General features: G+C 38.1%; 1 protein-coding gene across 1 annotated transcript in view; it reads left to right on the forward strand.

The window, feature by feature from the left end:
• Positions 1 to 16,539, forward strand: part of Chic1 (cysteine rich hydrophobic domain 1) — a 40,461-nt gene extending 23,922 nt beyond the window's left edge. The window contains exons 4-6 of the mRNA XM_034485628.2: positions 8,154 to 8,210; positions 8,456 to 8,515; positions 10,074 to 16,539. Of these exons, the coding sequence (XP_034341519.1) occupies positions 8,154 to 8,210; positions 8,456 to 8,515; positions 10,074 to 10,124 (168 nt within the window). The 3' untranslated portion in view covers positions 10,125 to 16,539. The remainder of the gene's footprint in view (positions 1 to 8,153; positions 8,211 to 8,455; positions 8,516 to 10,073) is intronic.
• Positions 16,540 to 18,943: the final 2,404 nt, after the last annotated feature.

An 18,943-nucleotide genomic window follows, 5' to 3' on the forward strand; every position in this document is an offset into this window, starting at 1 on the left:
AGAAACCCTGTCTTGAAAAACCAAAAAACCAACAACCAAAAAAAAAAAAAAAAAAGAAGAAGAATTTGCAGCTCATCTACACCATAGCTAATTAGAAAGCAGAGAACTCCAGTCAGTAGTGTGGCCTGGCGAGAACCTTTCAAAGGCCTACTTCAGTGAGCCACCCCCACCAGCCATGCTTTCTTCCCCAGGTGTTTCACAACCTCTTTGCAAAGCACCAGGACTGATCAGGAAGGAAACTGCCCTAGTGTCAATGCCATTCTGCATTCCTAGCATAAGGAATAGGATTTCTCTGTAGATCATCATCCCCAGCATTTGGTGGTGTCAATATTTTAGATTTTGGGCATTCTAAAACATGTTCAGTAGTATTACACTGTTGGTTTCATTTCCAGTTCTACAAAGTCATATGATATTTGAACAGATTTGTGTGTGTGTGTGTACACGTGCACGCACACACACATGATCTTATTTGCCATTTGTGTATTTTCTTTGTAGAGGTTTCTACTCATGTCTATACCGTGTTTGTTTGGAGGTTTTTTGTTGTTGTTTTGAGGGGTTGCTATTTGGGCTTTTGTTTTTGTTTTGTTTTTGAGATAGATATTATCTCACTTTGTAGACTAAGCTCTTCAAAGAGAGATTCACCTATCTCTGCCTCCCAAATACTGGAATTAAAAGCATGTGCCATCATGTCCAACTATCCCCATTTTAAAAAAATATTTATTTATTTTTATGTATTTGAGTACTCTGTCTTCAGCCACACCAGAAGAGGGCATCAGATCCAATTACAGATGGTTGTGAGCCATCACGTAGTTACTGGGAATTGAACTCAGCACCTCTGGAAGAGCAGCCACTACTCTTTTTTTTAAAGGTTATTTATTTATTTATAATATGTAAATACACCACTTCAGACACCCATAATAGGGCATCAGATCTCATTACGGATGGTTGTGAGCCACCATGTGGTTGCTGGAATCTGAACTCATGACTTCTGCAGAAGAGCAGTCAGTGCTCTTAACCACTGAGCCATCTCACCAACCTACAGCCACTACTGCTAAACTCTCTCTCCAGCCCCAGCTATCCCCATTTTTAATATCTCAGAGATAGGATGCTTCTAGGAAAAGAAAAAGGACTGCATACCTAGAGTATGCTCAACAATCCACTTCCAATGGGACACCATTTTCTAACAAGACAGAGGCTAAGAAATCTATGTCCAGTTTTTTTTTGTTTTGGGGTTTTTTAATGATTTATTTATTTGTTATGTATACAATATTCTGCCTGCTGTATGCCTGCATGCCAGAATAGGGTATCAGATCCCATTACAGATGGTTGTGAGCCTGGAAATTAAATTTAGAACGTATGGAAGAGCATCCAGTGCTCTCATCTGCTGAGCCATCTCTCCAGCCCTCTATGCTCAGCTTTAATTATTTTTCTTTTAATACTGTACCAGCCAGCATAACTCTGAAAAAAAGTTAGCTTTTCATAAGCTACCTACTCTATGGTAAACTGTTATGGCACTCTGAACAGCCAAAACCACACCCCATTCTTTCTGCCTTTTCTTTCTTGTCATATGACATTAGCTATGCCAATCACTGTGATTTTTTAGTAGGAATATTGACTATGGTCCCCAGCTGTCACATGAGTGAGCTTGGCTATAAATTTAGCTGTGTGCTTTTTGTGTATTATTTATTAAGTTGGAGAAGTTCCTTCCTATTTTGAGTTCACTCAGGCTTTTTCATCATGAATATGTTTCTTTTTATCAAAAGCCTTTCCTGAATACATTGGTATGGTCGCATACTTTTTCTTCTTTATATTTGCTAGTATGATTGATTAATTAATTGATTTTCAAATCCCACTTGGTTGGTTGGTTGGTTGTTGTTGATATTTTTTTTTTTGAGAGGTTTTTCTGTGTAGTCCTAGCTGTCCTGGAACTCACTTTGTAGACTAGGCTGTGATCAAACTCATAGATATCCACCTGCCTCTGCCTCTCGAGTGCTAAGATTACAGGCATACCCCACCACCATCCTACAGGTATATTTTTGTATAGTATCTTTATTTGGTTTGAGTACTGTGGAAATAATTGCCCCATGGAAAGACAGTTAGGACTACATAGTGAGACTCTGTCTCAAAAATAAAACAGGAGTAGAAAATGTTAACCACTAAGCCTCTCTCTAGTCCATGATTTAATTTGTTTGCTATAGCCTCATCTAGATTGCTTCTTCTCCTTGAGTGAGTTTTGTCTTCTTCAAATAATTATTTCATCTCACGCCAATGATCAATTCACAGGCAAAAAAAAAAGTTAAGATTGTTCCTTTCCTAGTCTGTGAGATGAAAACTACTAGCCCCTCTTATCACTTCTGTTAGTACTTATTAACTTGAATCTGCTCCTCTCTTCTTACTCTGTTATTAAAGCTTTAACTTTATTAATCTTTTCTTTTCTCTTCTCTCTCCAACCCCAAGACAAAAAGGCCTCACTAAGTAGCCCCTTGTCCTGGAACCGAATCTGTAGACCAGGCTGGCCTTGAACTCACAGAGATCCACCTGCCTCTGCCTCTCATATACTGGGATTAAAAAGGTATGATCCACCATGCCTGGCTTTCATTGATCTTTTCAAAGAACAAGCTTTTGATTCTTTTCTCTAGATACTGAGCTAGGTTTTCTGTTCCATTCATTTTTACTAATTTATTTTCTTCGACTTTGCCTCCCACTTGTCCTCCCCTCCAGCACTTGAATTATAGACACAGGCCAACACATTCAGCTCTTACATAGCAAGCCCACTGAGCTATCTCCCTTCTTTATCTCTGATAATGTACCCCTGAACTCAGCTGAAAGTGCCTGGTGCCCCCTCACCTTTGGATTGCTGTCAGCATTTCTAGTCTACTTTCTACATCTCTTTACATTTAATATGTTTGTCTCTATAATGTGGGTATTTGTAGACAGCATATACCCTAAATCTCTTTCAACTGATGCATTTAAACCATTGGTGTTTCAAGTGATTATTGATGCAGTTAGAATAGTGTCAGTCCTGGTTCATACTATCCTCTATTTACTGGGCCTTGCTCATGTTCTGCCTCTCTTTTTCTGCCCTTTCCTACTTTTTTTTTTTTTTTTTTTTTGGTTTTTTTGAGACAGGGTTTCTCTGTGTAGCCCTGGCTATCCTGGAACTCACTCTGTAGACCAGGCTGGCCTCAAACTCAGAAATTCGCCCGTCTCTGCCTCCCAAGTGCTGGGATTAAAGGCGTGTACCACCACCACCGGGCCCTTTCCTACTTTAATATTGTATATTATCACTTCTATCCATCTTTAGCATAAATCAATTCAATTTCTTTATATATTTTATATACAAGGGTACTATGTGAGCCTATACACACCAGAATAGGGGATCCCATTATAGAGGTTGTAAGCCACCACGTGGTTGCTGGGAGTTGAACTCAGGACCTCTGGAAAAGCAGACAGTGGTCTTAACTGCTAACCCATCTACCCAGCCCCTGGGATTCTAATTTTTAAATGCAGATAATTAATTTAAGTGTTCAAGAATTTAAACTTTTTTAGTGATTGCCTTACATTTATGACCAGTTCAAACAATAGTAGGCCTTAGTGCTTCTAGGCCTCTTGACTAAAATCAAGTATCAAATAATGACATCCTTTTTCCCAAGAGATGAAAATACCCTTTTTTTCTCCCTCCTGTCCATTGTGACATCTTACCTATAACTACAGTCACTAAGTTAGTGCTATTGTTACCTTGAACAGTTACCTCTGAAATGAGCTAAGAATACACATGTGCATGCACACACAGTACTTACTGATTTTTATATTCACTCATTCCTTCTCTAACACTTCTCCTTTGTTCATGTAGATCTGAGTCTCTGAAAAGAAAACTACCTACCTTCTTAGTGATTTTAAGTATGTAATACAATATCTACCACTGTGTTTCCCTGGTAGGTTTCTGGAATTTATTTATTTTGCAGTACTAAAACTCATTTCCACTTAATCATCAACTACTCCTGGCTCCCTCCACCCAGTCCCTAGCTTACTCTCTACTGCTGTGAATGCAAATAGTTTATAATCCTCATATTAGAAGAGGAAAACATGCCATTGAACTAAAATGACAGCAACAGTCTCAAAACATTTTCCAAATGCAAACCTGGGGCTGGGGTGTTAAGCCATTTGTAAAGCCCTCCTTGCCTTGCAGAACTGAAGACTTGAATTTGATCTCTAGAACCCACATTAAAACAGAAAAGCCTTTGTTTGCAACCCTAGCATTGGGGATACTAGCACTCATTGGCTAGCCTAGCCCCCTTGGTGAGTTTCAGATCAGTAAAAGAGAGACAGTTGTCTCCTCCACCCCCAAAATGGTGGACAGCACCTGAAAAAAAAAAAAAAAAAAAAAAAAACCCAGAGGGCAAAAACCTTCTGTCCTTTTCAGTGCCTGTGTATAAATGCAAATCTGGTTTGATGAGTAAGATGGTTTTAATAAGGCTTAATTATTTATTAGAGAGCCACTGTGAAGGCCTACACTCACCCTTAATCAAATTGCCAAACACGTTACCTTCCTCCCTTACCAGTCTCCTACCCAACATCAGTGGTTCTCCACCTTCCTAAATGATAGGACCCCCAACCATAAAATTATTTTCGTGGCTATTTCAGAACTCTCATTTTGGCACTATTGGGAATTGTAATGTAAATATCTGATACATAAGCTATCTAGTGTTGTGGGTCACAACTCATAGGTTGGGAACTGCCAAGACTATACTGGAAACCTGGTCTTAGAGCTCCACCTTGTGTCAGAACAACCAAAGTGACTACAGGCAAAACAGACAAAACCAAACACTGGGGAAAGTTAAAATATTTGGGGTTTTGTTGTTGTTTTGGGTTTTTTTTTTTTTCCAGACAAGGTTTTTCTGTGTATCCCTGGCTGTGTTGGAACTCAGTTTGTGGACCAGGCTGGCCTCGAATTCTTGCCTCTGCCTTCAAGTTCTGGGATTAAAGGTGTTTACCACCATTGCCTGGTAGAAAGTTAAGATATTTATGCACATTTCTTTATTACTTATTTTGAGACAGGTTCTCACTGTGTAGACTTGGCTGTCTTAGAACTTGCTATGTAGACCAAGCTAACCTCAAATCACACAGATCCTCCTGCCTCTGCCTCCTGCTGGAGTGGTGGGATTAAAGGTACATGCATATCTCACCCTTCCCCCACTTCCTCACATCCGGGATTCCGCTGGTCTCGGCAAACACTGTCTGACCATGAAAAAGATAGCTTCAAAGTGTCCTACAAATTTATATATCATTGTATTGAGGACCAGGAATTAGACAGTTCCCTGATAGACCAACAGATAGGGAAAGGGGGAAAACTTCCAAATGGCTGCCGCCTTCCTTACCCTCTTGACCTGAAACAAAAGCCTAGCAGTTTAAGACAAAGGCCTGGAGAAGTTTTTTTCTCCTCCCCTAGTAGGACCGCTTCCTTGCTGCTGGCCGTGTGGCTTGTTGCTTTCTTTATGTGTTTTGGAGATTAATCCCATATTCAGATACATGATTTGCAGATATGGTCTCAAGTTCTTGAGTTTGGTTTCTTTTTGATTTCCCCTTTCTCTGGGGTTTAGGGGTAGGTGTTAAGGGGAGTTGGGAGAGGAGTCTAGGATTTTTTTTTTTTGTTTGGTTTGGTTGGTTTCCCCTCCCCCCCCAGGGGTGGTCATATTTTAAAAAAATAATGCCAAGAGCAGTATCAAAAATCTTGTTATTTATGATCTTTTTAAAAGAATTTTTATAGTTTGTGGGCTGATATTTAAGCCTTTAATTCATTCTGAGTTAATTTTTGTCTGATGTAACCTAGGGCCAGCTTCACTCTTACCTTTATTTACACACACACACACACACACACACACACACACGCACACACACACGTACGAGGGCTTACTTTTATGCTCCCCGTTCTGTTCTATTGGTATATACATCTATGGAGGGGGTTGATTTTTTTTGTTTGGTTTGTTTTGTTTTGTTTTGTTTTTCGAGATAGGGTTTCTCTGAGTAGCCCTGGCTGTCCTGGAACTCAGTCTGTAGACCAGGCTAGCCTCAAACTCAGAAATCTACCTGCCTCTGCTTCCCAGGTGCTGGGATTAAAGGCGTGCGCCACCACTGCCCGGCGAGGGGATTGATTTTGTGTGTTTTTTTTCCCCCGTGTGTGCCTGCCTGTGTGTGTGTGTGTGTGTGTGTGTGTGTGTGTGTGTGTGCGCATGTGTGTTAACACCCATGGAGTCTAGAAAAGGGTATCAGATGCCCTGGAGTAGAAATTATAAATGGTTGTAAGCTCCCAATATGGGTGCTAAAAACTGAACCTCAGTTCTCTGAATAAGTAGCAGGTGCTTATTTAATGGCCTTTCCTATTTTATATTGTGTATGACACTATCCTTCTTTAGCATATATCAATTTAATTTCTTTCTGTATTTTATACATATGGGCACTGTGTTGGCTTGTACTCCTATACACCAGAAGGGATCATCAGATCCCATTACAGATGGTTGTGAGCCACCATGTGGATTGTACTCAGGACCTCTGGAAGAGCAGTCAGTGCTCTAACCACTGAGCCATCTCTCCAGCTCCATATGTCTGTCTTTTATACTAGTGTCATACTGTTTTGATTATCCTTTCAAGTAGTTTCGAATCAGGACATGTGATAACTCTGTCTTCATTCTTTCTCAATATTCTTTTGGTTCTTTGAGTCTTTTTTTTGTTTTGTTTTGTTTTTTTTTGTTTTTTTTTTTTTTGTTGTTGTTGTTTTTTTTTTTGTTTTTTCCAGACAGGGTTTCTCTGTATAGCCCTGGCTGTCCTGGAACTTACTCTGTAGACCAGGCTGGCCTCGAACTCAGAAATCCACCTGCCTCTGCCTCCCAAGTGCTGGAATTAAAGGCGTGCACCACCACTGCCTGGCGGGTTCTTTGAGTCTTGTGTGTGTGTGTGTGTGTGTGTGTGTGTGTGTGTGTGTGTGTGAGAGAGAGAGAGAGAGAGAGAGAGAGAGAGAGAGAGAGAGAGAGATTGAGAGAGAGATTCCATACAAATTTTAGGCTATTCTTTCCCTATTTCTCTATTGTACTTCAAAGCAGCAAGGACAGTTTGACAAAACAAGGGTCTTTCACCTTTCTCCTGATTTTTCCTTTTAATTGTTTTACAAATGGGTCCTTCCTTCCTGTCCTCCATCCTTTTTATTTATTTATTTTGAGACAGGGTCTCACTGTGTAACTCTGACACACACACACACACACCCCCCACTAACCCAGAACTCACAGGGATTCCTACTCAAAGCTGGGGTTAGAGATGGGCACCACATCTGCCTTTTCTTCTTTTATTTTAATCAGAAACGTATTAAAATTTCTAATAAGAATCAAAATTTCCTGGTAGTCTTAGAGTGGTTTTAAAAGCTTTACTTTTCTAACTCCCTACAAAAACTACTTGCATTTTTTAAAAGATTTGCCTGAATCTGTTTCCTGCCTTACTGCTTCTCTTCTTTCAACCTTCACTTTCTGCTAGGGAAACTTTCTGTGCTGAACCACCTTAGTTTGGAACATGAGTGTTTATTGAAAAAGTAGTCCTGGGACTGGAGAGATGGCTCAGTGGTTAATAGCAGTGACTGCTCGTCCTGAGTTCAGTTCCCAGCAACCACATGGTAGCTCACAACCATCTGTAATGGGATCCCATGCCCTCTTCTGGTGTGTCTGAAGACAGCAACAGTGTACTCATATACATAAAATAAATAAATCTTTAAAAAAAGAAAAGAAAGAAAAAAAAGGTCATGAACATCTGTGCAGGGCCTGCAGCTGCCGCTGCTCTGCGTTAGCACTGTACCATTGAGCAATTTATATGTGTACTTCATTTGGAAAAGCATAAGTTAAAATTTCACCCATTGATAGATGGATGGATAGGTAGACCTCCTTTTCTAGTTATACAGTAACCACCCAAAGAGTTATTTTGACTTTGATAATTTCTGTCAAATACATTGCCTTTTTTTCTGGTTTATAATCAAAAACAAAAAAAAAAAAAAAAAAAAAAAAACCCGGGAAGAAATTAATTGTACCTTACAAGACAACAGAAAACCACAGACACATGTAGCTTGTAATGTTCTTCAGCTCCTCTTCTCACAGAATCTTGATCCTTTTTCTTAGACCAGAAGATCGATTCAGAAGTTACTAGAATGGGAAAATAACAGATTATACCACAAGGTAAGACACGTAGGCAAATAAGTGCTCCATTCATATATTTGCATTATCAAATTGGGAAAGTAAGTGCAAAGTCCACAAAGGAACGGACTAACGGACTATAACTCAGTTATTAGTATGCCTTCTTGATAAGGGTCTTGAAGTGCTGTTTTATCTCATGTCGCCTGGATTGTACTTTTAATGACGTGTTCAAATATAATTAGCCAAAGATGATAGAAAAATTCTTAACCAAACTCTTACCCTTTTAGCTTGCTCTGCACTGGAAATTGACTAAAAGGAAATGTGAAACTAGCAATATGATGGAGTATGTAAGTATGAAGCTGTTTTTTAATTACATTCTTTGAATTTTTTTCCCTGTGCTTGCCATCTGTTGATTGTACCTTTTAGCTTCTCAGCCCTTATTTCTGTCAGTTGAGGTACAGAGGCCACCATTCATTTTCTTTAGCTTTGTGGCCAACCTGAAGTATCTGGGAAGTTTATAGAGATCATTTACATCTTTGAAAAGTCTCAGCTCCTGTGCTCAGCTGAAAATGTTGTTCACCCCTCGTTTCTGTTCCCACAGACACAAACTATATAACATATGGCAGTAAGAACAGCTGCTACCTAGCAAAATACACTGAGGTGCAAGCTTATCAAAAAACTTACGTAAGGATTGACTTTCAGTTTTGGACTCACATCCTTGGATGGTTTTTACTTTTTTTTTTTTTAATTTGGCTGGCATTTAACTTGGAGTGAATATAAACTATTGAATGAGTAAAAGCTATCAAAATAGATTTGAATACAGGCTACAGATTTTTACTGAAAATATGTAGTTTTGCTGGCTGCAGTGGCACATACCTCTCATCCCAGCACTTGAGAGGCAGGGGTGAGCACATCTCTGTTTGTTTCATGCCAGCCAGGGCTACGTAATGAGACCCTACCTCAAAAAACTTTTCAAATATGAATAAAAATAGGTAGCCTTAGTCAGAAAGCATAAAATCACATATAAACAATATGATCTATTCAGCATCTTGAACCTCCCAAACTTTCAGTGTTTATCATTAAACATTCCAAGGCTGAGAATATAGTATAATCAGAAAAGTGCTTGTCCAGCATCTAGAACCCTCCCTTTGGCCTCCAGCACCACTCTAAGCCTGTAATCCAGAAGTTCAAGGTCATCTTTGGCTTTATAGCAAGGTTAAGGCCTGTCTGAGATACATTAAAACTGCCTTCATCATAACAATAATAGAAGAACATAATAGAAGTTGCTTGCACCTTTAATTCTAGCTCTTGGAAACAGAGGCCAGGTGGATGGGTATCTGTGAGTTTGGGGCCAGCTTGATCTACATAGCAAGTTCCAGGCCAGCCACGATCATATATTGAGACCTTGTCTCACAAAATCAGAAATCGTATAAGCCTTCTGCAGTTCAGTTTTATAGTCAATCTGTTTGAGCTACTTGTATTTCATAAACTTACAAAAATAATAATCCTCAACTAATATTAGCTGTTTTAATCTTAAAAAATGAAAATAGGTGATTTTTTTTTCTAATTTTTATGAAGTAGTTTTAATCCCTTCTTCTTGGCTAAAAGAAAAGGTACAGGGATATAAAACTGTAATAGAGTTTGGCTCTCAGCAAATAGCTGTCGTAAATCGGGCAATAACAGCTCTTGGTTCTAGTGGGTAGGGTTGGCTGCCAGTTCAGTTTTGAAACAAGAGGCCTGTTCGGTCATAACTTAATTCTTTGGAGAACTGTTTCTTGCATTTCACTCACTCCCTGTAATCCATGATGAAATACAGTCCTGCGGTACTCAACAAGATTTTGTGGGTTATGTACATTAAATGAAAAATATTTTGTCAATATATTCTTTTCTGTCTTTATTTTACAGGTAATACTAATAGAATTCTTACCAAAATACCCCATATTCCGACCCGACTGAGGAGTTCTGTTCAGTCACTTCTGTGTTATCTGTCATTTCCTACCCTTAGTGCCTTGTAGATGATCTTGGAATGGAGACAGTCTCCTTTGCTGTGTTCAGTTTATTCTTTACAACAGTAGACTATTCTTCTCACTCTTTTATTTGTGTTAATTTAAAAAAATTGCACATCTTTTTGGTTTTAAATGAGGCTTGTGTTTTGCACTCTCAATTTTTAAATAAATGCAAACATATACCCATATTTATCGTTGACACTAAAAACATCAGTGCTGGTGTTTAAAAAAAAAAGCAAAACAAAAACCTTGTTCTGAGCATGCTGCCTTATGATTTTCATACTCACTGTTTCTAAATATGCATCATTTTTCTAGGCTATTTAATGCTCTGTAATCCCTTACTGGACACACCCAAATAAGCTTTTGGTAGCTTTTAGAAATGGTTTTACTCTGCTCTTAAAGAAAATGCAATTAATAGCACTGGTTTCCTCCTGCACTTTGCTAAATTGTCACTTATATTAGTGGATAAAATATTTAAACTCCTAAAGACTTGTAAATATTGTGTCTTTGCATAATGTAAAATGTGGTATGCCATGGTTTATAGAATGTATTATTATTATCAATGTATTGCCAACAATTCCACATAGATTTTAATGTGAATGACGTTTGCAAACATCCTTTTGAATGTAGAGACCTTTAACATGCTGTTTTGTGGCAAAGCCAAAATGAGTATGTTAAATTTCAGGTGTGGGGCGGAGTGCCCTGCCTAATAAGTGGATTAAAATTGAAATCATTACTTTGGATCTTGGGCATCACACCTGAGACCACGAATCTTTTTTTCCATTTAATTCACTGTTCTCCATTTCTCCTCCACTCCATCCCCATCTTATAGCCTCACTAGTTCTCATTTCCTTTTTCTTCTGCATCCTTTCCTTCCTTTGAAAATGCACGAAATGTCTGTCTTTAAATGTCTTGAGAGCTGGGCACATGCCGTTAATCCCAGCACTCAGAAGGCAGAGGCCGAGGATCTCTGTGAGTTCGAGGCCAGCCTGGTCTACAGTATAGTTCCAGCACAGCCAGGACTACACAGAGAAACCCTGTCTTAAAAACAAACAAAAGTGTCTTGAGATTTTTGCTTCTTATGTGAGGTATCAAGGCCTCCATGAAAGCCATGGCTTATCCTCTTCTAAAGTTTCTGTATTCTACATTGAGGAAGAGCACAGAGAAGCTCATACATGGCAGGCTAGTCAGAACTGAGACAACAGTTTCCGCCTTCTGATTGAGGATCTTTTTAAAACACCTATAAATTATTGAGGAAAGACAAGTAAAATTTAGATAAAATTGTTTTTGTTTCTAAAGTGGCCATGTGTTTTGATTGATACATGCATCTTTCTGGGTTTTTTTTTATAATTAAATTTAGTGCCATTACTACTTTGATTTTACTATAATTTGAAATTATAGTAAATGTTTTTATATCACATTAATTCAACTGCAAGTGATGCCTGTATATGGGCATTGTTTATAATTTGCAGTGATGACATACATTCCCTTGGTCCTTCTGTTCTTAACTGCTTTTAAGTAAGCTCATCTCAGTGAAAAGAACAGTCTTAACAAGGTCAAACCTTTTAAGAGTTATGCCTAATCTGAAATCCTTAGTCCTTGATGGAAAGAGGAAGGCCGTCCTGTTTGATGCGTGGTTCTAACGGTTTGCACAAAAACTTTTTGAGCCACCCAGCCACCCCAGATCTCTAAGTTCTAATATATTATGTATGCCTGCAAATATGTCTGCCTGCTGCAAAATTGAAGGTGTATTTTTATAGATAAGAAGGAAGCCTTTGAAAATGCATACCCAATGTCTTGTTTTATAGCTAAGGTCAGGGAAAAACATATCTATGTCTTATGTTCCAGCTAATGTCATCAAATTTATGCTTCATACTGTGATGTTTTAATACCAAAATTGATTTCCATCATAATATAGAATTTTTAATTCTCACTGGTAAAATAATTACTTGTGAATGTCAACCCTCAGCAATCTTACCTTTTGTCTGTAGCCTTAGAATTTGACCAAATAGTGACCATAGTAACTTTTCTGCCATGTACAAATCACACTTCATTTTGTTCAAAAAAATCAAGAAGTGTAATGAATTGTTTCCATGAAACAAATATTAAGACAGGAATAGATTGTATCTGGACGAGACCAAGTATAATTCAAGTTACAATAGTATTTGTCATTTAAAAATATTTATCATAATATATCAGATCAATTTGAACTACTCACTCATTTTATTTTTCAGTATACTGATTGACAGATCATAGTTTCTTGAGATACCCAGAAAACAATTCATCTTCTCATTTCTTTTCTTTCTTATGTGACTGGTAGTTTGAGTGGGGAGGAAGTTCCTTTTCATTGAAATTAGCCACAGCAAATGCTAACCTAACAGAGTACACGGTGGTCACTGATTCCTCCCCCACCAAACTTCTTTTCTTTTAACCTCAGGATAGAATGTAGCTTGTATTTTTCTATTGGGTTAGCCAAGTATTTTGTGAAAGTTATTTTTGACTGAAAAAGAGAATAATTTTGTTGACATATTATATTCCTTTATCACCATGGTAGTTTCCAAAGGAAAAAAAGTTTTTGAAATAACATGTTTTTGCCAAAGCTTCTAAATCTCTGTAGGCTTTGAGATTTTGAGTTAAAGGACTTTTTTATTCTTATTCTGAAAAGCCTGGCATGGTGGTTTACACCTCTAATCCCAGCATTTATTGAGCTAAGGCAAGAGAATTGCTGTGAATTTGAAGCCAGCCTGGGCTACACAGGCTGTCTCAAGAAAAAAAAAATAAGAAAGTTATTTCTCCTTTGAGCCAAGATTCTGATTTAATAAATTGATCTAACCTGTCAATTTACAGTTTGTTTGAAAGGCCAGTAACATCTATGTTATTAATAAAAATAAGGGCAAATGCCACTTGCCCTTATCTCAGATATGTTCTTTAATCATTTCCCATTTTACCCCATGTTAATTTAGGAAAGAGATTATTGTAACTGTAGAAATAGATGGGAAAGTGCCTTGTCTTTTTCAAAGATAGCGTGGTATGTAGAAGGAAGCAGAATAAATGAATTAATAATGATTAGAAATTATTCTTTTCAACTAGGCATTATAGCCCTAGGTGGTTATATTTCTCTTAAATCCATTTACTTATCTTCTAATCATGTGGTATATTAATGAAAAAATATCACAGAATAGAACTATCAGTCACTTAAAAATTAGTGTGATTTTAATGCTTATAAGCATAGAATTTAACATGGTTCTAGAAGGACAATGGTCTTTGATTGAAGACCCTACCAAAACTCACTTAAGAATTAAATGTCTATATTTCTTTTATTAACATGACCTATAAACACTAATATCTCAGAAATTAAACTGTGTTTGTGCCCAGCATTGTCATTTTTAATGAGAGTTGTTGTTGCCTTTGATAACTTTAAGAAAGCTCAATAGCATTTGTAAGCCTGACAACAATTAGGTATTTTCAAATGTATGAGACCTTTACAAATCATTAGCACTTTTATTTTTGCTTACAGATAAGCTGCCACTTAAAAATAAAACATCACTTGAACATGAAGACACCAGACAATATTTCATTTGAATTTATTGTATGTCCTAGGCAAATATAGAATTTATACTCATCTGATTAATTGGAATAGCTTCACATAGTGGAAATACTTTTTCCTAAATTGACTGGAAGTATTCAATTCATTGAAATTAAGTCCAATTATGCCTATAGAAGTCTGCTTCTTAAAAAAAAAAAAAAGAAAGAAAGAAAGAAAAGAAAAAGGTCTATTTTACAACTATCAAATCAATCAGGTTCCCTTGAGTGGTAAACTGTTGGGAAATTTTTCATGGTAAAGAATAAGTTAATTAATACTTGTTCATATACTTTGTGAACTAAAAAGAATTGAAGGATATCTAAAAGTATATCCTTCCATGTGTGTATGTGTATATATATGTATATATATATATATGTATGTGTGTGTGTAATTTTTATCCTGCTCCAGCTTTTCCTCTCACCTGATTCTGAGCCAGCCTTTTTATTTTGATGATGGCAACCTGAGAATATGTTCCATTTTCTGTGAATTTTGTCAAAGTCAGACTTAATGAAGAAACGATCTATCTAATGTTGTGGGCCCCAGGCAAGTGGCCTAAATTATGTGTCAGTGTTTTCCTCTGTAAAAGTAGAGAGTTGAACCTTGAGCTGGACAGGAAATGAGAGGTTAGCTAACATTCTGTGGTTCTGAGAAGCCACAGATCTTCGCTGTGCAGAATGTGAGAATGGTTATTCTCAGATCTGTACTGGGTGGAAACTCACAGTGCCTTGCACACAGTTTGAGTTCAGTTTGCTGGCTGGCTGCTAGTTGATGTGTGTTAGTTAAAACACACTCAAAGAACCCAATGCCTGATAGACCTTATTCCCTGTGTGCTGATAAAAGTGAATGTAGTTTCCTTAGGAAGTGAGGGCTGGGATCTCTGGTTTGCCATGTGGAATCTGACTATGCAGTTGGTATCAGGTGTGACAACAGTATCTGTTTAGGCTATGTGAAGAGTTACAGACTCAATTTCACATCTGCTTCAGTGTCTCACTAAGTTCCCTACTCACAAAAAGATCTATCTGAATGGACTTAGAAAGTTCGGTGGAAAGGAAAATGGCAGAGAATTCAAACCCAAGTCACTTCTGTTTTAATTCTTAGCCCTGCTGCTTAATTCCTCTGTACCTCATGTCCTCATTGCTGAAGTGGGGACAATAATCTGGACCTACCTCACAGGGGAATTGAGGGTCTTTTCCATGTGTCCACGTGCTTAGAAGCTGACTAAGAAATATTGGATAGCATGATTATATAATTTCTATGTAGCTGTGACTTTCAATCTGTGTTATGTTTTCTTCCTCATTAACATCCTACAGAGTAAAGTATTACAACTGACTTATTTTTTCCAAGTCATTTTTATTGCTAATGGCCTATTTGTTAAACATGAGTGATTGTACTATATTAATACTTGATTTAGGGAGGAAAGCAGGTGGGTATAAACTAGTGGCCCTCAGGTTAGAGTAGATGAAAATAGCAGTGGAAAGTAGCCTTGAGCTTTTCTCAAGAATTATTAATTCAAAACATAACACTAAAGGCCACACACTGACCTATCACATTCCTTCTACACCAGCCAAACAAGACATGGAATCAGCATGCATTTTGCTCGTGTTCTTTTCTGTTCTGTCTATTGACATTACTTACGGACACTGATTAAAAGCTGTGAATGGATGTGTGCTTGTAATTAATGGAAATGAGAAAGTTGTCCTTAAGTGTACTTTAATATATACTTGAAAATGGGGAATGAATTTAGAGATCCATATAAGGAAAATGTTGGGAGCCACTTTTTAAAAGAACTAAAATTATTTGGCCTCTCAACACATTGCTTCTTAGTCCCTGAATGATGGAGAGAGAAAGAGGGGAGAGAGAGAGAGAGAGAGAGAGAGAGAGAGAGAGAGAGCAAGAGAGAGAGAGAGAGAGAGAGAGAGAGAGAGAGAGAGAGAGAGAGAGAGAGGAGGGAGACAGAGAGACACAGACAGACAGATAGAATTGACTAGATTAAACTATAAATTCAGATTATAATTTGCCTTCAGTTTTGGTTTGTTTCAGGATTCTGGAACTGAACTGATTCGATGGGGTGTGTCCATATACACATACAGGATTGCAAATGTGCAGTGTTCTGGTGTCATGTTCTAGCATTAGTCTAAGTAACAATTTCTCAGAGTCTGAAAGTAGTTCTGTGTGTAAAGCCTGTATGATAATCAAGGCAATAAGTTCTCAAATGGTCCTTTTACTCCTGCTTATTTGATTTGCTTTTATCTTGGCATAATTTTCCTGCTTTTCTGTTTTTATTGTAAGCAAATAGTTGAAAATTGTTCTAATGACTGGACTTTGGAACAAATTACAAATGTTTGAAATTATATAATCTACAAGCTAATTTGTCGTCCTTGGACTAATTACATACAAGTATGAATCTCTACTGCAAGGACATCCAGATAGCTACAGAGCTGGCATTGTTCAAAAAAACTTGATTGAAAATGAAACAACTTCTCCATTTTGGCAGAGGATTCCTGTTGGGACAGCTTTACCAGAAGAGAATAATAGTGGCTATGTCTGTCAAACCAAGAACTTTCATGCATCTTGTAGTGTTATGTAGCCTGTGGAATGAATTCCTCTTCCCCTTTGAGTCCAGGACTGACATTCCTGGAAGAACTCAACCTATTATATACAGCTGTGCCAAATGAAGGCTACCTGCCTCCGAAACTCCCACTGCTGCTTCTGTCTTTGTTCACTTGTCAGATACAATTTTATTCTCAGGATGCAAATTCCAATAAAGTACAAATCTATGTTACTGAGTTGAACCGTGTGGCTTTTGGGGTACACCATCTCAATTTCTTTATGTTCTTTCTCATCATTATAATATCATTACTTAGGGGTAGATACAATAACACAGCTGGTAAAAGTCTTGTTGCCGAGCCTGGTGACCTGAGTTTAATCCCCAGGACCCACATGTTAGAAGGAGAGATCTAACTCCCACAAGTTGTTCTCTGACCTCACATATCTCTCTCTCTCTCTCTTTCTCTCTCTCTCTCTCTCTCTCTCTCTCTCTCTCTCTCTCTCTCTCTCACACACACACACACACACACACACACACACACACAAATAAATACCTAAATAAATGTACTTTTTTTCTGAGACAGAATGTCTCTGTGTTAACCTTAACTGTTCTGGAACTCTCTCTCTCTGTAGGCCAGGCTGGTCTCGAACTAAGAGATCTACCTGCCTCTGCCTCTGGAGTGCTGGTATTAAAAAGGAAAGGCTTTATTTGGCTTACACTTCCAGGTCACAATTTGTCATGTTGTATACTAAAGTTAACTTACATTAATTTTACACAAGTTTAGACCTTATGAAACCATCACCATGATGGTGATCATCAAATGTATTCTCAACCCCCTTGGATAGCAATCTAACACCATAACTCAACAAACCAGGAGTAACGGCACACACCTCAAATCCTAGCACTTGAGAGCCTGAAGCAGGAACATTATGGTAAACTCAAGGCCAATATGGTCTACATATCAAGTTCCAGGCTAGCTGGGGCTAATAACCAGGCCTGAAACTACTGATAACAATAATAAATCACTTTGTGGAGATCATTATTACTTGAGGCTTCCTCTTAATGACAATAGTTTGCATATTGCCTCTCCTCCCATTGGATAGTATTGTATCTGATTCTATAAGTAATTTATGCCATTTATTGGCTTTGGGAACCTTCGTTGTACCCAGTGTTTGACATATGGCTAAGTAGAAAGCTGTTTTTGAATGACCTTACTAAACATAAATGTTTAAGCAGGGAGTATGGAAATATGAAAGTACTTACCAAGTCCTGAGTCTTACCAGCAAGTTACTCCTTATCTGTGTCTTCTACTTAAGTTGTATTCAGGTGGTTGGTATTCATTCAGTCATACTAGATTTTTAAAAAATGCTTTTGCAAAATTCATCAAAAATAGCAAAGTAGGGTTAAAAAGATGGCTCAGCAGTTCAGAGCTCAGCTTTCCAGCCTCTATAGGCACACATGAACTCTCAAAAGCACACATACAGAGCACATAAAAATAAACATGCCTAGTTCTGTCAATGACAGTTGTTGACAATGACAACTGTTATTTGAAAATAGCAAGTTGAAAAGCTGAGCAGTGGTGGCACACACTTTTAATCCTACTACTCAGGAGGCAGAGGCAGGTGGATTTCTGAGTTCGAGGCCAGCCTGGTCTACAGAGTGAGTTCCAGGACAGCCAGGGCTACACAGAGAAACCCTGTCTTGAAAAAAAGAAGAAGAAAAAAAAAAAAAAAACAAGAAAAGAAAATGCATACAGTTTATAACACAATAGAAACAAATGTATTGGAAAAGTTTGGAAAAATTGGTGTGAATTACTAACAAGGGCTTATGTCCATCTCACAATAAGTCAGGAACCCTAACGGATTAAAACTTGCCCAGGAACCCCATGCTGGTGGAAGAAGAGATTTCCCATTATTCTAACAGTTTACCTCATGGTCAGGTTAACATATGCGTATCTGCTGCTTTCTGTTCACCTCTTCTATCAAAGTTTAATGCTGCTGTTTGGTAGACAGGGGTTAGCAGCCTTGAGGATGGAATTTTCTGGCATGGTCAACCTTTCACCTCTACTCCCATTGCCGCCTGCCCCTTACAACTTACAACTGTCCTCCTTACAACTTAAAGTTCCCGTGCCCAGGTGGAGATTTCCTTTAAGAGAAAGCTAAAGTTCCTCCAGGTGCAAAGACTGGATTCTGAGCTCTGCCTCTGGCTCTAGGTGGAAACTGACATTCTGATCACTCCAGAGATTACAAATGGGCATGTTACTTGTCTCCACCCTCAAGAGTTAACACAGGGCTGGAGGGATGGTTCAGTGATTGAGGGCTTATTGCTCTTGCAAAAGACTCATATTCAGTTCCCAGCCCCCACATCAAGTGGCTCCCACCACCTATAACTCAAGGTCCAGGGAATCCAATACTCTCTAGTCTCCATGGGCACCACAGGTATGGGGTGCACATAAATTTACACAGGCACTCACACATACACAAGAAGTCAATAATTTAAAAAAAAAAATAGTTAATCCAGCCTGAAGACTATCCCACAAGTTCTTGTCAACCTGCATTATTACTGAAGATGCCATCTTGGACCCTAAATCAAAAAGCAGGGCTTCTTCTTCCTCTTTCCTGTCCCTCCTCCTGGCAGC

Source organism: Arvicanthis niloticus, chromosome X (genome assembly GCF_011762505.2).
Source record: "Arvicanthis niloticus isolate mArvNil1 chromosome X, mArvNil1.pat.X, whole genome shotgun sequence".
Taxonomy (NCBI): Eukaryota; Metazoa; Chordata; class Mammalia; order Rodentia; family Muridae; genus Arvicanthis; species Arvicanthis niloticus.